Source organism: Typopeltis vanoorti, chromosome 5, assembly GCF_054136105.1.
Source record: "Typopeltis vanoorti isolate ZY-2024b chromosome 5, IOZ_Tvanoo_1.0, whole genome shotgun sequence".
NCBI lineage: Eukaryota > Metazoa > Arthropoda > Arachnida > Uropygi > Thelyphonidae > Typopeltis > Typopeltis vanoorti.
The window spans coordinates 99,604,247-99,628,920 of record NC_143553.1 but is presented as its reverse complement, the minus strand read 5'-3'; the positions used below and the strand labels follow the sequence as shown (position 1 = coordinate 99,628,920).

Genomic DNA, 24,674 nt, shown 5'->3' with positions numbered 1-24,674 from the left:
GAAGAGAGCTGCTTTAATAATGTGGCGAAGTGCAGGTTTGTTTATATGCATGAAAAAAAATTGTTCCCTAATTATTAATTTAATTATTAATTATCATTATGGCCTTGGAAGCCCATTCATAAGTACAGGCAGTCTCCATCACCTAGAGACTGCCTGTACTTTGGACATCTAGAATATCTTCAATTTTCATGTCATATTTATCATCTCTGATTTCCTTTATAGTACTCTTTCCTCCATTTCTAAGTTTCTTCAATTACCAGAATATTTCACAAAATTTGACCATTTTCCTGATATTTATTTTTTATTTTCAAGCCAAAGTCTCTCTGTGAAGTTTAGTTAGTTTTACGCAGTGCTTAGCTTTCTTGCATTTTTCTCTATATTCTCTTGAAGCACAGGCTGACTTTCTTTGCTAGGAACTTCCAGTATGCTTTCTTTTTTTCCTTGATTGCATCGTTAATTTTCTGACTCCACTATAGAGTTCTGATTTTACTGTCCTTACAGACAATCTCACCATATGCTTCTCTGGCTGGATCAAACATTTTGTTCAGGGTTGCTATAAATCACCAAGATTTCATTCTTGTTTTTTAATTTTTTTTTTCTTGAATAATGTTGGCATATTCAAGTCTACAGTTCATCTCTGAAAGCTCTTCAACTTTGATTCATTTTAAAACACTCTTATACACTTTTATTTTCAATGTTATATTCAGTTTTATCTTGCTTAAAACTAAATGATGATCACTTCTGATTTCAAATCCAGTGACACAATGACAGAAATCCAGAAGGTACTTACCATTATTATTAGCTTTGCTCTTTTCCAAATTTTCCCAAAATATTAAATTTCTACATGTCTGGTAATCATTTCCTACTCTGCTGTTTAGATCTTCAACAAGGACCAACTTTTCTGTTTTCTTGTGATAGATGCCTTCTCTAATGCCACAAAAAAATTCCTCAGCTTCTTCCTTAGTAGAACCGCCTGCATGTTCATAGGCACAAATAAGTGTCATTGTCCAGTTCTCTATTTTGATATTTACACATATCACTCTACTTGATATTGCTTGCCATTCAAGAAGACTTTCCTTGTATTTAGTGTTGAATACTAATGGCTACTCCTGCCTGATCATTATTGCTGGAATATAACATCTTGCATTTGTTGCTTAGAAAGATCTCAATGTTTTTGTCTTCTTTGTTTCAGTAACATCTATTATGACAATCTGATATTGTTATAACATAACTTTTGAGTATGGCTCACTGCCATTGTTATGTATTGCCGTGTGTGCCATTTTAATGTCATTGCTTTTTTCCTAAAATATTTTACTTCCCTCATTCTTTTAACCTCCCTACTTTAACTACATGACTTACAAACTTTCCTTGACTCTAATATCTGTATCTTACGTGTTCATTCTATAAGGAAAGCAAATTCTATATCTCTGGCTGATTCCTAAATTTACTCACATGCATACCCTAACTGTTAAAGGTTATTCCTTGCTATAAGAAACGAATCCTCTAATTTCTGTCTGGGGCTGTCTCTTCTTCAGATATTGACAAATTTATTTTTTAATGCTGCACCAGCCAATATCTTAGAATAGAAGGGACTCTTATTCAGGGAGATTTTTCCAGACCTTTGGTACACATAGGAGAATAAATTTAGAGCTTATACTCATAAATCAAATGCTCTACTAAGGCTAAGTAAATTCTGGTTTGCAGTTGCAACCTCTATAACAACATGTTATACCTTTCTTTCAATTCCTTCCCCTCCCTCTATGGTTCGAATTAATGAGTGGTAGTTTTGGTTCATATCACAGGCAAAACTAAGGTATAAAAGAAAAGCATATTTATTGGAATCTAAAGACATAATATACACTAGATCAATCTTACTTTCAATTAGTTTAATGACATGATAAATCAAACTATATCAAACTTATTTATATTCAAATGCATGAACAATAAACCCTTCTTTAAGTTAGAGAATTAACACACATAATATACACATTTATCTTTCCTAATCAATATTCTACCTACTGTGTTAATCTACCATATTAGACTAGACACAGTCATCTATAATCATTCCTAACAATTTGTCTTATGGACATTAGCCACTGCTAAATAATCACTTAAAGTCCTTAATGTCCATACTCGATTAATACACTACAAACACACATATTATACACATTATACTCTTCTAATCAATATTCCACCTACTGTGTTAGATTTGCATTAGTCACAATCATCTATAATCATTCCTAACATTTTGTCTTATGGACATTAGCCACTGCTAAATAATCACTTAAAGTTCTTAAATACTGTCCATACTCAATTATTACACTACAATCATCTTTCCCTTTTACCGACTGGGTAATTATACAACAAAATCTCTACCATTTCTTGGGGCAGGGTCTCCCGGTCCGTCCAAACTGTCCTTCTTTGTTTTGTATACCTTTCGAATCTTCCATAAGCCTGCGTCCACGTGGTGGGTCACTATGGTTATCAGTTTCCCTCTTTTATTCTCGATCTGTTTCGGGCCATTGTCAACTCTAGCTGTCGGTTATAATGTACGTCCACGATAGTATTCCGTCGGTGCTTTCAGCAAAGGCCATATCTACCAACATTTCACACTTTGGTACTGGCAGAAGTTCAGACATCGAAGGGAAAGGCGCATCCTCCGATATCGAACTGCCGCCAAGAACACCAACAGGAACCACCGGTCCACGAGAAGTCAAATCATCATCCAGGGAAACAGGCGAAAAAAGCCCTGAGAAGGGGGTACAAACCCTTTTTATTCTTCCTTCACTCCCCCCCCCCCCTTTTCAGCACCCTGTTCTTACCACAATAGCGCCCTCTTACTCTTTTTTCTGCAATCTTTCCCCGCCCGCTACTTTCATCGACAACGGCAACTTAGGTACATCGCGAGATCATAGCAGCGTCTTCCAGGAACCAAATGTGTGTCACTTTCCAAGATTTAAAATTGCCTCAGGCCTGCCCGTGACCTTTAGACTATTGCTTACATCTAATTTACGCATTCATATAATACTACTTTATACATGAAGTTCTTTACATGGTCTTACAATTCTGCTAAAATAAAGTAATTCTATTTCCATTTACAGTTAGTACTTTAATTCTTCTGCTTGAGTACAAGTTTTTCTCTCAGCTGATTTCTCTGACTTGTTAATCCTGAATGACTTAATTCTTTAATAAAGTTCTTCATTCAGGATGTAACAATATTTACCATATTTACTCGAATATAACTCGCCCTCACGTATATCTTGCACCCCTATTTTTACTTTAGGAAAAAAGAAAATACGTTGCACACGAAAAAAGTTTAAAACTTTAAGAAATAGATAGTGAATGTTGTTATGGCAGAGTCAGATATTTTTGAATTCAGTGGAAGTGAATCAGCATTTTAACTCAACAATCATCGGCTTGCCTTTGTTGTTCAGTTGCGCAATCTTTTGTCAATATTGCACAAATCATATGAAAGACTGAAAGTAGTGATACGGAATAGTAGATTCTTTGTAAGTTATATCCATTTTCAGTTTTTTTTTTTTTTAAGGATCAAGGTTTTTTTTAAGGACTTCTTAAGGGTCAAAGCTGTATAACTGAGAGGAGACCTCCACATAGCCTTTAAAGGAATGCAGAGAACCAACCAGGGCTTCTGACCTAATGTCCAATCCTCACCTTCTCGTGGTGCACCCTGTTGGGTATCTACCTGGATACTGAACAAACAAGGATGGGCTGGCAATTTGGAATTTAGCCGACCAAATTTATTCTTATTGGCTTAAACCAAAATACAAAATGATGGTACAACATGACAAAATTTCATGCTGGCTGGGGCGTCACCTGGTTAAACAAGGCCCCGTTGTTTTTGCCAGGGAACCAGGGTGAACAGCAAAAAGTCAGCTACTGGAACAAATCTGAAAAAACACCCCAGCTCAACATCACCACAGTTAATGATCGGTAATATCAACATAAGAAGGCAAAGAAATGGAGCTAACTGAGGAATTATATAAGTACCAGATCAACATAATAGGGGTGACTGAAACAAAAAAGACTAAAAATGGTGAGATCTTTCTGAGCAATAAATACAAAATGTTATATTCAGGCAATGACAATCAAGCAAAAGAAGGAGTAGCCATAGTATTCAACACAAAATACGAGGCTAATCTTCTTGAATGGCAGGCAGTCTAAAGTAGAGTGATGTGGTCAAATATCAGAATGGGGAACTGGACAATGAGACTTATTTGTGCCTATGGTCCCACAGAAGGTTCTACTAAGGTAGAAGTGTAGTCTTTAGAGAAAGCAATTGACACAATGAAAAAGGAAAAATTGGTCCTTGTTGGGGATATCAATAGCAGAGTAGGAAATGATTGTGAGACATACAAAAATATTTTCAGAAAATTTGGAGAAAAGAGCAAAGTTAATAATAATGGCAAACACCTGTTGGATTTCTGCTCTGGACATGTGCACTGGTTATTACTAATACCATGTTCCAACATAAAAATGTGCACAAATTCACTTGGAGAGAAGAGGCAAGGAATAAGAAAAGTGTCATTGACTATGTTATTGTTGATAGTGATGTTTTTCCCCTGGTGCAGGACACCAGAGTGTACAGAGGATTTGATATTGGCAGCGATCACTATTTAGTCTTGAGCAGGATAAAATTGAATTTCATATTGAAAAGATTAACATGTAAGAAAGTTTTAAAGCGAATCAAAGTTGAGCAGCTCTCGGATGTGAACTGTTGACTAAAATGCACAAAGATTATTGAAGAAAAATTGAAAGAGTTTGAGAACAGGAACCAAACCTTGGAGATTCAGTGGCAGGCCTTGACAACAACCCTGATTGATTCAGCTAGAGAGGCATGTAGTGAGGTTGTCTGCAAGGATAGAAAAATCAGAACTCCATGGTGGACACAGGAAGTTAAAGAGGCAGTGAAGGAAAAGAAGAAAGTATATCAAAAGTTCCTGGCAAATAAATCAGCTTGTGCTCTTAGAGAATACAGATACAAATGTAAGAAAGTTAAACACTTTGTAAAACTAGCTAAACTAAATTCATGGGAGGACTTTGGCAAGAACATAGAAAATAAAAATCAAGAAGTGGTAAGATGTTTTGGAGGTTGTTGAAGAAGCTTATAAATGGAGGAAAGAGTGCTGTAAAAGGAGTTAGAGATGATAAAGGGAGAAAAAGATATCATTGAAGTATGGAGTAATTACTTCGAAAAATTGCTAAATGAAACAAGCAATGATAGTACAGTGGTAAAAAACACTCAACAGGCATACAGTCAGGAATACATATCCATACTTCAAGTAGAAAAAGCCATCAACGGCTTGAAATGTGGAAAAGCAGCAGGAGTAGATGATATCGACCAGAAATGCTGAAGTATGGTGGTATAAAAGTCTTACAGTGGCTGCACTGCATAGTTCAGACTGCCTGGACAGAGGGGCAAATTCCTGACGATTGGAGTAGAGCTCTCATAGTACCCATATATAAAAAAGGAAATAAAATTGAATGTGAGAATTACAGAGGTATTTTCCAACTGAGTGTTTCCGGGAAGATTTATGCCAGTATACTTGAGAAACGGTTGAGCAGAATTGTGGAAGAAAAGCTTGGTGAAGAATAAGCTGGATTTAGGCCAAATAGAGACTGTCAGGATCAAATCTTCACTTTATGACAAATAGTTGAAAAATCATGGAAATATAACAAAGATCTGCATTTAAGTTTTGTCGATCTGGAAAAGGCATATGACAAGGTGACAAGAGAGAAGCTATTTAATACGCTACAGTTATATGGTGTCAATGGGGCACCCTTTGTTTATATCAAGCAATACTTAGTCTGTATTTGAGTTGTAAGTCGGCAGTTAGAATTGAAGGATGTACAGAAAGATGGTTTAATGTTAAATCTGGTGTGAGATAAAGATGTACATTATCCCCTCTGTTATTCATTATCTATATGGATCACATTATGAAGGAAAGTGGTATTAAACATGATATCAAAATTGGAGATGTTAATGTCAGCTCTTTGCTTTATGCAGATGATGTTATACTTCTAAATAAATCCACTACAAGTCAGCAATAAAAAGGCAAAGACAATGAAAATAGGCAGAATCGTTGAAAATATCAACTGCATTGTGAACGGAGAACTTGTGGAACAAGTAAAACATTTCAGCTACTTAGGCACGATTTTTAGTGAAGATGGTAAATTAAATATGGAAATAGACAACAGAATCAACAAAGCAGGTATGTTAGGAAGTCAATTGAATAAATTCATATGGAATAAGAGAGAAATTAGTCAGAACACTAAATTAGCTGTATACAAGCCAATTTTAACTTATGGATCTCAGAGCTGTCTTTTAGAAGTAAAACACTTGACCAAAGACTAGAGACTGCAGATATGAGAGTCCTGAGAAACATTAGAGGCATGAACAGATGGCATCAATGGCAATATCATATTAAAAATGAGGATATTAGGAAAGAACTTGACATTGTCAGCATCCAAGAATGTGTTAGCAGAGCTAATCTCAGGTGGTGTGGTCACTTAAACAGAATGGGAAAGGAAAGATTAGCAAAACAAGTGTTCTCTGCCAGGTTGGCAGGAAAACGACCCAGAGTAAGACCAAGATATAGGTGGATTGATACGGTACAATGTGCCTTAGACAATAGAAATATAAGATCTGATAATATTGGAGTCTCGACAAGTAACAGACTGATTTGGAGGAAAATTGTACATAGGAAGTTAGTAATGATGTAAATTTTTCATGTACTACTATCATATCCTGTACATCCCTTCAGGGTACATGGCAGGAATTTGATGATGGTGGTCATGATGTTTTTTTTTTTTTTTAAATCATGGTGATCTTATGATTCCGAAATGATAAAAGGACAAGCAATAATGAAACTGTTTGTTTTAATTTAATTACAGAAGCATTGTCACTGAAGATTCAAATATATCGCGTGATGAAGGTGAGCATCCGATCATGTAAATAACGTTTATAATTAAAATTTAAATGCATTCATTTTATAAATAATGTGAGCAATTATAATGAATACTGAGAATTTAATTACAAACATCAGTTTAATTTTTATGTGAAAAACTTTAGTTTCTGAAAATCTCCTGCATAATATCTCGCACCATAATTTTTTAACCTTAATTTTGGGAGAGAAAAAAAAGTGCGAGTTATATTCAGATTTATGCAATATCCATTTCTTCTGTTACCATATTTACTCGAATATAACTTGCCCTTGTGTATATCTCGCACCCATGATTTTACTTTACGAAAAAAGAAATTAAATAATATTGCATATACCTCACATGCGAAAAAAGTTTACAATTTTTAAGAAATAGATGAATGTTGTTACTGTCCGATCTGAGATATGAGAACCTCAGTTGGTTTGGTGCCAAGAAGAGTCAATTCATGTTGAAGGGGAGAAAGAAGTAAGGTGGTGTATGAATTGGTCACCAACACACGAAATCACATGCTTTATATGTAAACTTTTCCAACTGTTATACAAGCAAAATAGTTACCACTTTATAAACTACAATATTCATAATAGAGACGTAAATTTTCAGATGTGTAATAATAAACAACTCATCCCACAATATGGATTGATTACCCTATTATCAGAATGGATTCTCATTCTTCTGACATGCACAGAAGTGTCGAATGGTTTCTCATCTGTGAGCGTACAGTATGGCAGTTTCAGATATTTTTGGAATTCGGTTGACGAGAATCAGCATTTCAACTCAGCAAGCTTAGGCTTGCCTTCATTGTCGAGTCGCGTGACCAAACAACAATAACAGAAAATGGTGAAAAAAGTTTAACAATGCTCACAACTGGAAGTGAAAAACAGTGATGCACAATCTTCCTTGCAATTATGGCAGATGGAATAGAGTTGCATCCTTACATAATATTCAAGAGGAAAAGAATGTCGAAGGGGAAATTTCCCCTGGAATTCATGTAACAGTTCAAGAAAAAGGGTGGATGTACGCTACAGTGGTTCAAGATTGGATTAGAACAGTTCGGGATGAAAGGCTAGGGATTTTATTTTGATACACGGCTCTCCTCATGTGGGATACTTTCCACAGACACTTAGGATCTGAAATAGTAAAACAACATTCGGATGTGAAGACAGATGTGGCCATTATTCCTGGTGGTCTTACACCTTGTCTACAGTCCTTAGATGTATTGATGAACAATTCATACTATGTACGAAAATTTTACACGAAGTGGATGGCGGCCGGTGGCTGCGACCTGACTTTGACAGGAAAGATTAAGAGACCAGGGGTGCTTTGACCCTTAAGGGGTGCTTAAGGGTCAAAGCTGTATAACTGAGAGGAGACCTCCACAAAGCCTTTAAAGGAATGCGGAGAACCGACCAGGGCTTTTGACCTAATGTCCAATCCTCACCTTCTCGTGGTGCATCCTGTTGGGTATCTACTTTGATACTGAACGAACGAGGATGGGCTGGCAATTTGGGATTTAGCCTACCAAATTGTATTCTTATTGGTTAAACCAAAATAAAAAATGATGGTACAACATGACAAAATTTCATGCCGGCTGGGGTGTCGCCCAGTTAAACAAGGCCCCCGTTGTTTTCGCCAGGGAACCAGGGCGAAAAGCAAAAAGTCAGCTACTGGAACAAATCTGAAACACACCCCAACTCAACATCACCGGAGTTAAAGATCGGTACTATCAATGTAAGAAGCCTGAATGGCAAAGAAATGGAGCTAGCTGAGGAATTAGATAAGTACCAGATCGACATAATAGGAGTGACTGAAACAAAAAAGACCAAAACTGGTGAGATCTTTCTCAGCAATAAATACAAAATGTTATATTCAGGCAATGACAATCAAGGAAAAGAAGGAGTAGCCATAGTATTCAACACAAAATACGAGGCTAATCTTCTTGAATGGCAGTCAGTCTCAAGTAGAGTTATGTGGGCAAATATGAGAATGGGGAACTGGACAATGAGACTTATTTGTGCCTATGATCCCACAGAAGGTTCTACTAAGGTAGAAGTGTAGGAATTTTTTAACGCTTTAGAAAAAGCAACTGACACAATGAAAAAGGAAAAGTTGGTCCTTGTTGGGGATCTAAATAGCAGAGTAGGAAATGATTGTGAGACATACAAAAATATTTTGGGAAAATTTGGTGAAAAGGGCAAAGCTAATAATAATGGCAAATATCTGTTGGATTTCTGCTCAGGACATCGACTGGTTATTACTAACACCATGTTCCACCATAAAAATGTGCACAAATTCACATGGAGAGAAGAGGCTAGGAATAAGAAAAGTCTCATTGACTATGTTATTGTTGATAGTGATGTTTTCTCCCTGGTGCAGGACACCAGAGTGTACAGAGGATTTGAAATTGGAAGTGATCACTATTTAGTCTTGAGCAGGATAAAATTGAATTTCATATTGGAAAGATTAACATGTAAGAAAGTTTTAAAGCGAATAAAAGTTGAGCAGCTCTCAGATGTGAACTGTAGACTAAAATACAAAAAGATTATTGAAAAGAAAATGAAAGAGTTTGAGAACAGGAATCAAGCCTAGGAGATTCACTGGCAAACTCTGAAGAAAACATTGATTGATTCTGCCAGAGAGGCATGTGGTGAGGTTATGTACAAGGATAAAAAAATCAGAACTCCCTGGTGGACACAGGAAGTTAAAGAGGCAGTGAAGGAAAAGAAGAAAGCATATCAAAAGTTCCTGGCAAATAAGTCAGCTTTTACTCTTACAGAATACAGAGACAAATGTAAGAAAGCTAAACAAAAGTCATGGGAGGATTTTGGCAAGAATATAGAAAATAAATATCAAGAAGGTGGCAAAATATTCTGGAGGTTGTTGAAGAAGCTTAAGAATGGAGGAAAGAGTGCTGTAAAAGGAGTTAGAGATGATAAAGGTGACATGAAAACAGGAGAAAAAGATATCCTTGAAGTATGGAGTAATTACTTTGAAAAACTGCTAAATGAAACAAGCAGTGATGACAGCACAGTGATAAAAAAACACTGACCAGGCATGCAGTCAGGAATACATATCCATACTTGAAGTAGAAAAAGCCATCAAAGGCTTGAAATGTGGAAAGGCAGCAGGAGTAGATGATATTCGACCAGAAATGCTGAAGTATGGTGGTATAAAAGTCTTACAGTGGCTGCACTGCATAGTTCAGAAAGCCTGGACAGAGGGACGAATTTCCGATGATTGGAGTAGAGCTCTCATAGTACCCATATATAAAAAGGGAAATAAAACTGAATGTGAGAATTACAGAGGTATTTCTCTACTGAGTGTTCCTGGCAAGATCTATGCAAGTATACTTGAGAAACGGTTGAGAAGAATTGTGGAAGAAAAGCTTGGTGAAGAACAAGCTGGATTCAGGCCAAATAGAGGCTGTCAGGATCAGATCTTCACTTTACGACAAATAGTCGAGAAAGCATAGGAATATAACAAATATCTGTATTTAAGTTTTATCGATTTGGAAAAGGCATATGACAAGGTGCCAAGAGAGAAGCTATTCAATACGCTGCAGTTATATGGTGTCAATGGGGCATTATATCAAGCAATACTTAGTCTTTATTTGAATTGTAAGTCAGCAGTTAGAATTGAAGGAAGTACAGGAAGATGGTTTAATGTTAAATCTGGTGTGAGACAAGGATGTACATTATCCCCTCTGTTATTCATTATCTATATGGATCACATTATGAAGGAAAGTGGTATTAAACATGATATCAAAATTGGAGATGTTAATGTCAGCTCTTTGCTTTATGCAGATGATGTTATACTTCTAAATAAATCCGCTACAAGTCTGCAAGATTCTCTGACTAAATTGTATTGCTGTTGTAATAGATATGGTATGAAGGTCAGCAATAAAAAGACAAAGACAATGAAAATAGGCAGAATCATTGAAAATGTCAACTGTGTTGTGAATGGAGAACCTGTGGAACAAGTAAAACATTTCAGCTACTTAGGCACGATTTTTTCTGAAGATGGTAAATTAAATATAGAAATAGACAACAGAATCAACAAAGCTGGTATGGTGGGAAGTCAATTGAATAAATTCATATGGAGTAAGAGAGAAATTAGTCGGAACACTAAATTAGCCGTATACAAGACAGTGTTCAAACCAGTTTTAACTTATGGATCTGAGAGCTGGGTCAGAAGTAAAACACTTGACCAAAGACTAGAGACCGCAGATATGAAAGTCCTGAGAAAGATTATAGGCGTGAACAGATGGCATCAATGGCAATATCATATTAAAAATGAGGATATTAGGAAAGAACTTGACATTGTCAGCATCCAGGAATGCATTAGCCGAGCTAATCTCAGGTGGTATGGTCATTTAAATAGAATGGGAGAGGAAAGATTAGCAAAAGAAGTGTTCTCTGCCAGGTTGGCAGGAAAACGACCCAGAGGAAGACCAATATATAGGTGGATTGATACGGTACAAAGTGCCTTAGACGATAGAAATATAAGATCTGATAATGTTGGAGTCTTGACAAGTAACAGACTGATTTGGAGGAAAATTGTAGATAGGAAGTTAGTAATGATGTAATTTTTTCATGTAGTACTGTCATATCCTGTACACCCCTTGAGGGTACATGGCAGCAATTTGATGATGATGAATGATGATGAAGAGACCATTATTAGAACTATTGTGATTTTGAGAGCTTGGGAAATGATTTTTGCCAGAAATAATTGCCAAGAGTTTTTTTTTAAAAAAACTGCATCTCTAATGCCCTGGATGGGAGCCAAGATGACACTATTTGGGTAGATGACCTTGACAGTGCACACGATGAAACCGTTCTTGAGACTGGAAGTAAAGTAACGATAGCGAATAGGAGATTCTTGGTAAGTCACCCATTTTTGTTTTTTTGTTTTTTTTTAATCATAGTGAATTTATGATTCTGAAATGATAAAAGGACAAGCAATAATGAAACTGTTTGTTTTAGTTTAATTACAGAAGCATTGTCGCTAAAGATTCAAATATATTGTGAGACGAAGGCGAGCAACTGATTGTGTAAATAATGTTGACAATTAAAATTTAAATGCATTCATTTTATAAATAACGTGAGCAATTATAATGAATATTGAGGATTTAATTATAAAAATCAATTTAATTTTTCCTGAAAATCTTTAGTTTCCGAAAATCCCTGCATATATCTCACACTATGATTTTTTAACTTTAATTTTGGGAAAAAAGTGAGAGAGATTCAAGTAAATACGGTAGTTCCATTTCTTATCTATTTATGCTTCTTATGTTGATGGTGCTAATCTTGAACTCTGCCTATGTTGAGTTGAGATTTGTTCCAGTAACTGACTTCTTACTGTTTGCTCTGGTTCCCTGAGAAGAGCAATGGGAGGGGCCTGGTTTATCCAGTGATGCCCATGCAAAATTCTATTATGTTGTATCATATTATTTTGGCTTAAGCCAATAAGAATACAAAGTTTTTAGCTAAATCCCAGTGTCCAGGTTGAACATACCACAAGAAGGTGAGGATTGGACATTAGGTCAGAAAACCCCTGGTCCTCACTTTCCTTAAAAGGCTATAGAAGGTCTTTACCTTTGACTCTTAAGCACTCCTTGGTTCATTAGGTTATAAACACTAATAAAATAATTAACACTGGGTTTATTGGTCATAAAGATTTAATACTACTAGTCACCTATTAGTTTCATCACGTAAACTAGTGGCTTCATCTGGGTTTGGATGAGCATACAGATATAAATAAACAACAAGCTTTGATTATGAATCAATACATTACTAAAAAAATATCGAATGCCTAGGAACCGTTACACAAGTACAATAGAAACACGTGGACCTTAGATGCTGGCACATGGTCAGTCATTGTTCAGCAGGTGCGTCCAATAGTTAGCAGGAAAATTAAACTCTGAAGTGGTTAGAGATCTGATGAGTGACTTCCAAATGTCACACAAAATCATCCCTTGATTTCTGTTTACGGTATTCTGTGAGTTGTGTTGCAGAAGCTGTAGTCTTCTATGTATGGCATGGAGCTCTTATCCTGTTCAGTGTTATGGCGACTGTTGGAGAAATGGAATGCCAACCCTGAACTGACCTCTCTGTTGTTGTTGACGTCTCCAGTATGCTCCTTTTGTCTTATTTCTAAACTTCTCTAAGTTTGTCCTATGTAATTAAAACCACAAGAACATGGGATGTTGTAAACTCCAGGATCTATATTTAAAGAGTTGTGGTCCTTGAGTGAGCATAACAGATTTTGTACTGTCATAATTGGTTTGATGGTTGCTCTAATGTCATGAGATTTCAGGAGATTAGCAATTTTTTGCAAAAGTTTGCCAACAAAAGGGATGGAAATTGAAGTTCTGTGATGAATGTCGTGGATTTGTTGTGGAGGATTAGAGTAGTATTCTTTTTGCTATTTGATTAGAATATCCATTGCTGATCACTAGTTGGAGAATGGAATGGAATTCTTCTGTTAAATGTTCTTTCATCTCTCATAATAGAGATCGCCCTCTTTTTAAGCTTATGTACAATGTCCAATTTTTGTGAAATATGGTGCAACGAAGAGAAATGTAGATAACAACCTGTGTGGGCTGGCTTATGGTACACACTAAGAAAAATGCCTCCATCTGCTTATTTAGTAATTAAAATGTCTAGAAAAGGTAATTTTCTTTCATTCTCAAGTTCTATGGTGAATTTAATTTTACAGTGGAAGACATTAATAGATGCCAGAAAATCATAACTCAGCTACACTGTGTTTCCATATTATGAATATGTTGTTTATATATCTCCACCAAATTGACGGTTTAGGATCTGTAGATAACAAGACGTCATTTTCAAACTTTTCCATGAATAAGTCCACACAAGAAGGAGATAGAGGGCTTCCCATTGCAAGGCCCAAAAATTATTTGTAGATTTTTCCATTCCATAAGAAAAAATTTGAGTTGAGACAGTATAGAGTTGAGAGGTCTTGGGGGAACAGATTATCTATAAGTACCATAACTTCGTTCACAGGAACATTTGTAAATAACGATACAACATCCAGACTAGCTAGAATGTGCGATAGAAATTTCTCCTAGTTTTTCTACAAATTGTTGCGTATTTTCAATATAAGCATCTGTATGTCTAATGTGCTGCTTTAGAAGATCAGCAAGATGTTTTGAAAACAAATAAGTTGGCAAGCTAATACCATCTAGCAGTCAGTTGAAGAGGAATATTGGTTTTGTGTACTTTCAGTGATCCATATAAATGTGGTGTTAACGGATGCATAGATTTAAATTTTTTCTTAAGATCTGTGGGCCATGTAGTCATGTTGCGTAAAAAGGTTGTTGGTTTCTACATGGTTTTTCCAAGTAGGGTCAGAGACTAATTGAGAGTAAGTAGAGGTATCAGAAAATAAAATTGAAATTTATTTCATATAATCCATCATATTCAAGATCACAGTTTGAATTGCTTTTTTCAGCCTTAAGTACTATCTTTATTCTTTTTTAAAATTAGATAGTGCTCTTTTTTCTAATTAGCTGATATTATTTTTAGAAAGACGAGAGAAGAATCGCACTCTTTAATCTCATGTCATTTGCAACAGGTTCAAGAAGAAAGTAATGAGCGTTTTTGCTAGTTTGAAGAAAAGGATAAATATGTAAAACTTTTCATCATCTGGCAAGTCTGCAAATGCCACTCATAATATAGCCAATGAATTTCCTTGAACATTATCAAAAATTATTAAAGGAAGGCTCACGACAGCATGTACTGTTCTTGTCAAATTCTTAATGTTGATTAGACCAGCCTTTTCTGCAAAGAGATGCCACGAAGGACATTCATTATGTTCAGAAGACAAAAGTTCAAGGATTCAAAATTTCAAAGAAAGTGTAATTTTCTCAGTAAACTTGTCTCAAGATAGCAGAAAATAACTCTAGATTTATTGGATTTCATAATCCCAGTTTTGCACAGTTAGTACTTAAAGTATGTGTATATTATTATGTGACACCTCCAGGGAGTCCAAAGACTCATCGAGGGAGAGTGTGCCAACAGCATCCAACTACTAACCACGCTCAAACGTGCTTAACTTTTTTCGTGAGCCATTAGTAGCAGAAGCTCTACCAATTGACCAACCTTTGTATGTATGCATTAAAAATACTGTACTCTTTTAGAAAAAATTTAACTATTTACAACTTATCTATTTTTACAATAAACTTTTTTAGAATAAACTAATTATTTTCAAATATAGCATTTTTGCTTTTACCATCTTTGTATAAAGTTAGTTTCTTTCAGAAATGCATTAACAAATTTAACGGAATTACGGGCTCTTCGAGAGGCTACATATCACCCACACTAGCTGTAATACAATTTCTTCAGTTCATTCACACCAGCTACACTCACCACCACCATAGGTAAGCCATTCCAATTAGGCACCACTCTATGAGAGAAAAACCTAATTCTCACCCCTCTTAACTGCATTAATTCTCATCTTTGGTAGTGTAATTTTAAATTGCCAAAATGAAGCTGTATGACTCTTTCTTTAATAATTTTTTTATTCACCAACCTAGAGTTCACTTAAAAAATGCATTTCTCTGACATTTGATTTCCTTAATACTGAATGATAGTTTTTTGCTTTCTTAAGGTTTCTGCCTAGTCTCTGAAGAGAACCTACCAGTTTGATTCAGCTGTCAGGCCAGTGAAACTTTAAAAAAGTGCATTAATAAAAGGCAAATATGTGGAGGCTTGGATTGCACTAGTGTCTTTTAAGTAGTGCAAGCTAAGGCAACTCCAGTGCCAAGGATTTATATTCTAGTATTGGAAGTTTTTTTTCCACTTGTTAGACTATAATAAATTTAGTTTAATCCTTTATCCAAGTGTAAGCAAACAAAGTTTGTGCCTGAAGATACTTCAGGCAACTCTGAAGCAACTTGTAGTAAAGGTGGACTAAGCCCTCATCACTTGTCTTAGTATCTCCCATAATGCCAAGCACATCTCCTTGCAGACATGTATACTGCTATGCATTAAGGGAAGGGCCACTAACCCAGACCGTTTTCGACCTTTATTGAGGTTTCGTCAGTGGGAGCCAGACCCAGAGGTGGTGATACTAAGGTGGAAGTAATGGAAAAGTCATATTTACCTATATGAGTTGCCAAAAGGTGTCTCACCTTATTATTAAATTACTCTGGATGAGAGAAAGATGTTGGAAGGGTTTTTTTTTTTTTTTCCCCACTTGGTTAGACCTTTACCATGAGTTGCCTCAGTCCTGAAGATACTTCAGGTGCAAACTTTGGTTGCTTACACTTTGATAAAGGATTAAACTAAATTTATTATATTCTATCCAAGTGAAAAAAACTTCCAACATCTTTCTCTAATCCAGAGTAATTTAATAATAAGGTGAGACAACTTTTGGCAACTCGTATAGGTAAATATGATTTCTCCATTACTTCCACTTTAGTATTACCACCTCTGGGTCTGGCTCCCACTGACGAGACCGCAATAAAGATAGAAAACGGTCTGGGTGGTGGCCCTTCCCTTAATGCATAGCATTATACGTACATGTCCGCAAGGAGATGTGCTTTGCATTATGGGAGATACTAAGACAAGTGATAAGAGCTAAGTCCACCTTTACTACGAGTTGCCTCAGTCCTGAAGATACTTCAGGTGCAAACTTTGTTTGCTTCCACTTGGATAAAGGATTAAACTAAATTTATTATATTCTAGTAAGCTCTCAGGTCAGTTTTACGAAACTTTCATTGTTTCTACAAACATTCGGCTTTGAAATAATGTTGGATCTAATACCACTTTGTCTGTGTAAGGAATACAGTTAGTAATTTTTGTTGATGCTGTTAACATGTAGATAATGAAATGGTTATTGACAGTATTAATAATCTCTTATAGAACTGGATGTTACACTTTTATATTTTTGAGTTATGGTTTATTGTTATACTTACAAAAAAAATTAAATACGCCATTGAAATCACCACAAAAGAAGATGTAAATTTAGTGAATCATTGAAGGCAGAAATTACTTTTTTGAAATATAGTCACAAAAATAATGACATTGAAATTGTTCGGTGCACCATGTGCAGGGTGTCCCAGAATTAGCGATCTATTTCAGTGAAATAGGACGAATTTTTTAAAAACTCTTGTTTATTGATGTTTATCATGTTTAATGTGTTATAAATGTAAAAATTTCTAAATTATTTCATAATTTAATTTTCATTTCAAAACCCTAACCCTAATAACATATCCAAGACAACAGTTCATAGAATCTTGCATTCGATACTGATTAAAAAGGCTTATCGCATTCAGGTACTGCATGTCCTAAATGAAGAGGATTATCCAAATTGAGCAGCAAGGTGTGCAGAATTTCTGGATCAGATCAAAAATGATGGTTAATTGGATAATAATCACTGAATTTTATCTTATTCAGTGATGAGGCAACTTTCTGCACGTGTAGTAAAGTCAATCAACAGAATTGTCGTATTTGGTCCAATGAAAAACCATCTGAGGTCATAGCATGGCAAAGAGACTCTCCCAAAGTTAACATGTTGCTTGGAATGAAACCACAGCTTCTCGATGATGGCATTCTTGATAATGTTGTGTTTCAACAAGATGGAGCACCATGTCATTATGTACTAATTGTCCGAGAATGCCTCAACATACACTTGTAAAATTCGATGTAGCTTAGAATTGTACAAGTGCTTTACATCAATTTTTACAGAGGTCTCATCTCAAATGCTTGTGTTGTAAAAATAAACTTTGTATAAAGAATGTATATAGTCCGATGGGAAATTAACCTGCTTAAATGTAGTGAACAAAGAATGTCTAAAATTAGTCACAACAAGAGAAAATGCTGTGTCACTGGAAACTGTATTTTATTGTTTTAACTAATGCTTTGGAAACCTTTGTTTAAAGCTCTGTGTATGCCAACCTTCAAGGTCATTCTTAAAAGGGTCGGTGCAGATCAGGCAAGGTTCCGCTGTCCGACAAATCGGATTTTGAAGTGCGCTTGAGATAACAAAGAAATGGTTGGCTTTAATATCAGATCAAGGAGTCGTGCCGAATTCTTCGAGGGTCTCAACCCTTCGTGCAAGGTCCCAGAGATGGAGAAATAAAAAGGCATTGAGGAGAACATCGAGAATTGGCCAAGTCGAAAACAGAGGATGCGACTATACGGCCAGGGCACGCCAGAAGTCGGAAGGAGGCAGAGAAGAAAAGGACACCGATCCACCTGAGACTGTCTAGATCCAGTACTTGGCTGTGGGAAATTACCGGAAGCTAATAACCGAAGAGCACACTTCAGCGACCGGAGAAGAATGCATTGTCATCTGAATGAGACTGCATAAGCTACGCATGGTGGACCCCTTCTTCCAAGCACACAAGTGCTGGAGATCAGCAATCCAAAACCCTGCCAACAATCCCTGATGAGATGCAGGTGAAGCAAGACACTGTAGAAAGAAATCTAAGGCCTGAGACAGAAGAAAAGTCTGAGAACTCTGGAGCAGAACCTTGAATGAGTGCACAACCCAGATTATTCCATTTTATGTTCTACATTTCTTTTGTGTAATCTAGGAGAAATAATTTAGATGGACTGATAAGATATAAGGTACTAGGAATAAGCAGTGTCTATAAGAAAGCCCTTTGGTTTGTTAGTAATTGGAATACAATTGTGAGATATCTTGGTATAACAAATCAATTTCTTTATGAATAGATTAGAGTTGTTTTTTCAATAAGCAGAGAAGTAAAGAGAATAGTTTATGCTGTATAGTTTGTTTAGAATTACAGAGGGAAGTTTTTAATGCTGAATTTTAACGGATAGGTAGAGAGAGAGAGAGAGAGAGAGAGTAACATCCCTGACATTTAATTGATGTACTTTATTAATGTAAATAAATGTGTTTTAATTATATGTCAACGGAGTGCCGCCTGATCTTTTGATTTACAATGCACTGTTTCTAAATAAATCGGACCCGAGAGCGGGAAACAACTAAAATATTAGAAGCATAATTTAAGTGCATGTGGAACACGACTGTTTATGCTATTTATGCTAGAGAGAGAGATCTACTGGCCATATTACTGAGTCTTATACCGAGAAAGGAATACTGGTGGCGCAGTCTGAACAAACAAATTTTCCAGTACTCTTGGGCATATGACAAGTAGTGTGAAAGGTGGATAAATTTTGTGCAAAAGGTAAGTCACTAAGGAGACACAAGATAGAGTAAGAAGTTAGCAAAGGTAGAGAATAATAATTAAGATAACATAATAAAGTAGAAATAATGGAAAGAGGCAAATATATAGATTAATGTTTACAATAGGCAAAAAAGAGCAACCCTTTACAATTCAAATATAGGCCAACGTTTACACACTTTCTGAATCAGTGGATGGGACGTGGAGGACCTCGACCTTGGCATTCACATTCTTTGGAGTTAACAGCCCTGGATTTCTTTACATGGGGTTTCAGAAAAACAAAGGTTTATCGCCAAAAGATCAATAGCTGAACTTAAAGAACGCATTCAGTTGGTAGTGCAGGACACAACTCCTGAAATGCATCAAAATGTGTTTTGCAACACTAAGGATAGGTTTGAAATTTGCAAGGATACAGATGAAGCCCATGTTGAAAGTTCTCAATAAAGATTTGACTTATAATTTATAAATTATCTATTTTTGTATCATAATTAGATAATCTGATCTGATCCTGTGGCTTCTTCTCTGAGAGGGTTGCAGCTGATTACTAGGGAAGTAGTGATGCAAGGTGGTTTCCCGTTGCCTTCCTTGCTGAATTAGGTAATAAACATGAAATGATGTCAGTTTTTAATAGGTTTGTCCGATTTCATAGAAATAGATAGCTAATTTTGGGACACTCTGTATATTGTTAAGTTTTCTTACAAGCTACAACAAACAGCAGCTCAAGTGAAAACTTAATTATGTCAGTGAACAGGATAATGGGAATCAATACAGAAATAGTTGCTCCATTAGTTGCTACTAATGAAGCTGCATTTGCTAGTCAGACACCAAAACATAATTAATGCTTCTGAATACCAAAACATAATGAATGCTTAGGAACAAGAAAATTAAAAAATTTTCTCGTTCCTAATTGTTAGTTGATAGCTTGTTCCTAATTGCTAGTTGATAGCTCCAAGTACAAATTTCAGTTTGTTACTTTTACCAGCAAAAAGTTCAAATAAAGGAGTCTACTAATTTACCTGGAGAAATATTTGATCTGATCACCAATTACATTTTAAATCTTTTGGATAAATTCAAGGTACTGGAAAAATTTATTGGCTTCTAGTGGAATGGATAACACACTTCTGTTCCAAATGAAAAGGAAAGAATCTCAAAGACAAATATCATTAGAATGGGATTTGCAGCTATTATTATATTTTACAGTGCCATGCAAAATGCCATAGACAGATTGTTTTCTAGTCAGTTTCCAAGTACAGATATACTCTTGCAAAAATTTATTAACATTTTCATATTTATACTCTAATGACTGAACAACTAAAATCGTTTTGTGACTTTGTTGATAAAGAATATAAAACTGTTAGGACACAGCAAAACACATTGGTTATCTTTATTGTCTGTTTTTTAAAAGAATAATAGACTGTAATAGTATTTCAAGAAAAAAACTAAAATTTTTTTTCATACAAAAAATTAACCCCTTTAACATACAAAGATGTCTGTGACACGTCTTTTGTTTATTGCACCAAAATTGATTTTGAATTTTGGTTTCACATATAAATACAACCGAATATAGATGCTAGACAATCTTGTGCCTATTTCCTTTCAACTGAGAAAAGTTCCCAATGGTGTGTATCGGCTATTTCATTTGCGTTTGCACATATTCATCGTTATTTTTCAAATAACGAATTTGATCCAGCAAATAACCCTCGCCCAAAAAATTGGCAGAAAAACGACCACTTTCTGATTTTTAATTGGTACGTTAAGGGGTTAATAAATCTTCAACAGCATTAATATCTTTGCTTTAATCTGATTTTGCTTATGTTAATACATTTCTTATGCAGTCAAACTCTTTTTATCTAGAGTTTAGAGAACTGAAAGACAAAATGCATCAGCACTTGAAGTAACAGTTAAGATTGAAATCTTTATTTTTTTTTAGGAAATCTGAAACTATTCCCCCCCCCCCAAATGGACATCCTAGGCAAGGAGAAAAATCAATTGCATACTGACACAGTAAAATCAGTTATATGATTATATAAACCTATTTCAAAGGAATGGTGCAATTTTCACAGGTTTATGCATTATGGGAAAAAAACATAAAAATCTATAAACAACGAGCAATGCAGTAGCATCGGCCGCTACAGCAAAATTCCAAGAAACACACTGCTGGAACTTCAGGTGCAAAAAAACAGGTAAATTTTGAGGTACTTGTTAATGCATCTTATTTTGTTTTTCACTTATTATTAAAAACTTAATGTCAATTTATTTTTTTAGTTCGTTTTTGTTTATTATTTACCAATTTATTCCTTGCTTTTTATTTAATTAGTTGCTACAAATGCAATTAAATTTTAATTTAATTTAAAATATTTAAATAACATATCTAATTTTGTTCCAGTTTGCTTTAATAATTTTTGAATAGTGAATTTTAGGTTGAAAATATGAAAATAAGTTTGTAATGAGGTAATTTGCCCAACAGTTTATGTCCAGTTTTTTTTAGCATCCTGTAATGCATAGCACTATGCACTCTGAAAGGAAATGGCTTTACATTATGAGATACTAAGGCCAATGATATGAAGTCATCAGCCTCTACACACACACACACACACACACACACACAAAGTAGTCTAGTCATGAAGATACTTATGCACAAACTTTTGTTTGCTTACACATGTGTTTAATCCTTGATCCAAGATAAAGTAGTAAAAAGCAAGAATATAATTTCTTGTAAAGCATAATTTACTTTTGTAACCAAGTGAAAAAACTTTCTACAAATTAAAGAACACGTAGATTCATAAGTTTGAGTTCACTTGTAATGAGTTTAAGAAGAAGCATGCACTGTTAAATAATACTATGCATGAGCAGTACCAGATTTACGTATAAGCTAAAAAAGCTACAGCTTAGGGCCTCGCAATCTGCCGGGGCCTCAAATAAAAAAACAAAAAGACCAGCTGATGCAATTTAAAACAGTAGGGGACCTCTGGGTTTTGTATAGCTTAGGGCCTCGGCAAGTCTAAATCTGGCCCTGTGCATGAGTGATGATTCTGCAAACTGTATCATAGAAGTATGAAGACTTTATTATTATCCAGGATATGCCCAGATGATGATGATGATGATAATAATAATAATAAATTTTATTATGAGTTTTTTATTTTCATCATTATTATTATTATTTTATTTTTTTGTAGGCAGATAACAGGAATTTTGGCAAATTGTGGGCCAATTACCTGCTGTGATGCCCAGAAAGGGACACATTTTATACTCCTTTGCCAGAAGCGAAACATACCTTTGATATTTCTACAGAATTCCAGCAAGTGTACTGAAGAGAATTCCATTTGGCAAGAAGGTATAATTTAAAATTTAATTGAAGAGATTAAAATAATTGAGTGCCTTAGTGAGTTTCATATTATCTTGACCACTATGAAGAATAAAATGGATTCTGTATACATTGGCCTAGGCATAGAACCCTTTTGTTTTCCTTAATTTAAAATGTGGATTTAAATTTATTATCACCATCATCATTTTAATGATATGTACCCTCAAGGGGTGTTCATTTACATGATTAAGTTGACATTATCCAATAATTTTCCTCCAAATTAGTCTATTACTTGTCAGTACTCCAATATTGTCCTATGTAACATTTCATTCTTCTAAGACACTTCTGACTGAATCAATCTGCCTAGACCTTGGTCTTCCTTTGGACTTTTTCCCATCATTATCAGATCTTATATTTTTATCTTCTAAGGCACTTTTTACTGTATCAATCCACCTATACCTTGATCTTCATCTGGATCTTTTTCCTGCCAACCTGGCAGCGAACACTTGTTTTGCTAATCGTTCGGTCTTTTTCCTCCAATCAAACAACTGTTTTGCTAACCTTTCCTCTCCCATTCTTGTCACACATTCTTGCATTCTAACAGTGTCTGGATCTTTTCTTGATATCTTCATTTTTAATATGATTCCACCACTACTGCCATCTGTTCACTCTCCTAATTTTCTCAAAACTCTCATTATCTGTGGTCTTTGATCAAGTGCTTTATTTCTCTCTTATTCCATATAAATGAATTCATCTGGCTCTCCATCATACCAGTTTTGCTTATTCTGTTATCTATTTTCAAATTTAATTGCCTCTATACTAAAAACTGTGCCTCTACCCATCTATTCATGGGACATTATCAGATGCCATATGGTTGCTGGTTTCTCAGTGATGTCAGTCCTCGCCAGGTAGTCCTGTTGTATAACCTTCTGGAGCTTCAACTCTCTGAAGATCAGACACTTCAAACACACCATCCATCCATCTCATCAAGGGGGGGGGGTCTACTGCTTCCTCCAAAAACTACACCTAAATAGCTGAAATATTTTACTTGTTTGATAGGTTCTCCATTGAGAATGTACCTGAAGTTTTCTATGTTCCTGCCTATTAAACTTCTGTTTGTGCACATACTGTTCATCTGTTCAAATTCTAGGCCTTTCCTCATAGCCATTCATGATAATTTTCCTCAATTTTCATTAAAATTAACATTCATGATAAATTTTGCCATTTATTATAATTTTATTTTAGAAATTGAAATAGTAACCTCCTATGTTTACCTAGGACAGAAGATCACAGTAGAGGGTGACTGTAAAGAAGAAATTATAGTACATTCAGTTTGGTGGATAGCCTTTGGAAAACACCATGAAGCTCTCAAAGGAAACATCCTAATTTGCCTTAAAACAAAAATATTTGACAGTTGTGACAAATGATAACTAACATTGGGTTTAATACGTCATGATAATATAGATAGTTAAACCGATTCGTTTTGTCACACATGCCAGTGGCTTCTTTTGGGTTAGGAAGAACAAAAAAATACAATAAGTGGTAAAAATGAACCATTACATAACTAAGACTGAACATGTAGGAACTATTACACAAAAGTAAAAAACAGAAACATGTGGAAGCTGGCATGGATCAGTAGGTATGCATGATAGTTGGCAGAAAAGTTAAAGTCTGAAGTGTGGAAAGATCTAATAAGTGACTTCCAAATATCACATAAAATCATTCCTTGGTTTCTGTTGAGTGTGTCTTGTGAGTGGATAACCATTGTAGCCTCTTTTGATGTTGTGGGCACTGAAGTTGTCTTCTATGTAAGGCACGTAGTTCTTGTTCCATTGAATATTGTGGTGAGTGTGGGAGAAGTCAAAAATTAGGCCTCAGTTATCTTCTCTGTTGTTATTAATGTCTCCAATATGCCCTTTTTTGTCTAATTTCAAAACTTCTAGATATTTGCCCTATGTAAGCAAAGCCACAAGAACATGGAATATTGTAAACTCCAGGATGTTTGTTGTTTTGTTCTTCCTAACCCAAGTCCTTAAGTCCCTTCTGTTTTTTTATTTTATTTTATTTTGTGTAACAGATCCTACATGTTCGGTTACCACTTATTGTATTTTTTTGTTCTTCCTAACCCAGAAGATTATTATGACTATATTATCAAGACCTATTACTCTCAGTGTTGTTATCATTTGTCACAACTGTCAAATATTTTTCATTTAAGGCAAATTGGGATGTTTCCTTTGAGTG

The 24,674-nt window shown here is 35.3% G+C and overlaps 1 protein-coding gene across 4 annotated transcripts in view; it reads left to right on the top strand.

Annotated features, from left to right (window-relative positions):
* Positions 1-24,674, top strand: part of LOC150106688 (methylcrotonoyl-CoA carboxylase beta chain, mitochondrial-like) — a 321,267-nt gene that overhangs the window by 213,146 nt on the left and 83,447 nt on the right. For all 4 annotated transcript variants that reach the window (XM_090392642.1, XM_090392638.1, XM_090392640.1 and 1 more), the window contains exon 9: positions 22,306-22,463. In XM_090392642.1, the coding sequence (XP_090248768.1) occupies positions 22,306-22,463 (158 nt within the window). The remainder of the gene's footprint in view (positions 1-22,305; positions 22,464-24,674) is intronic.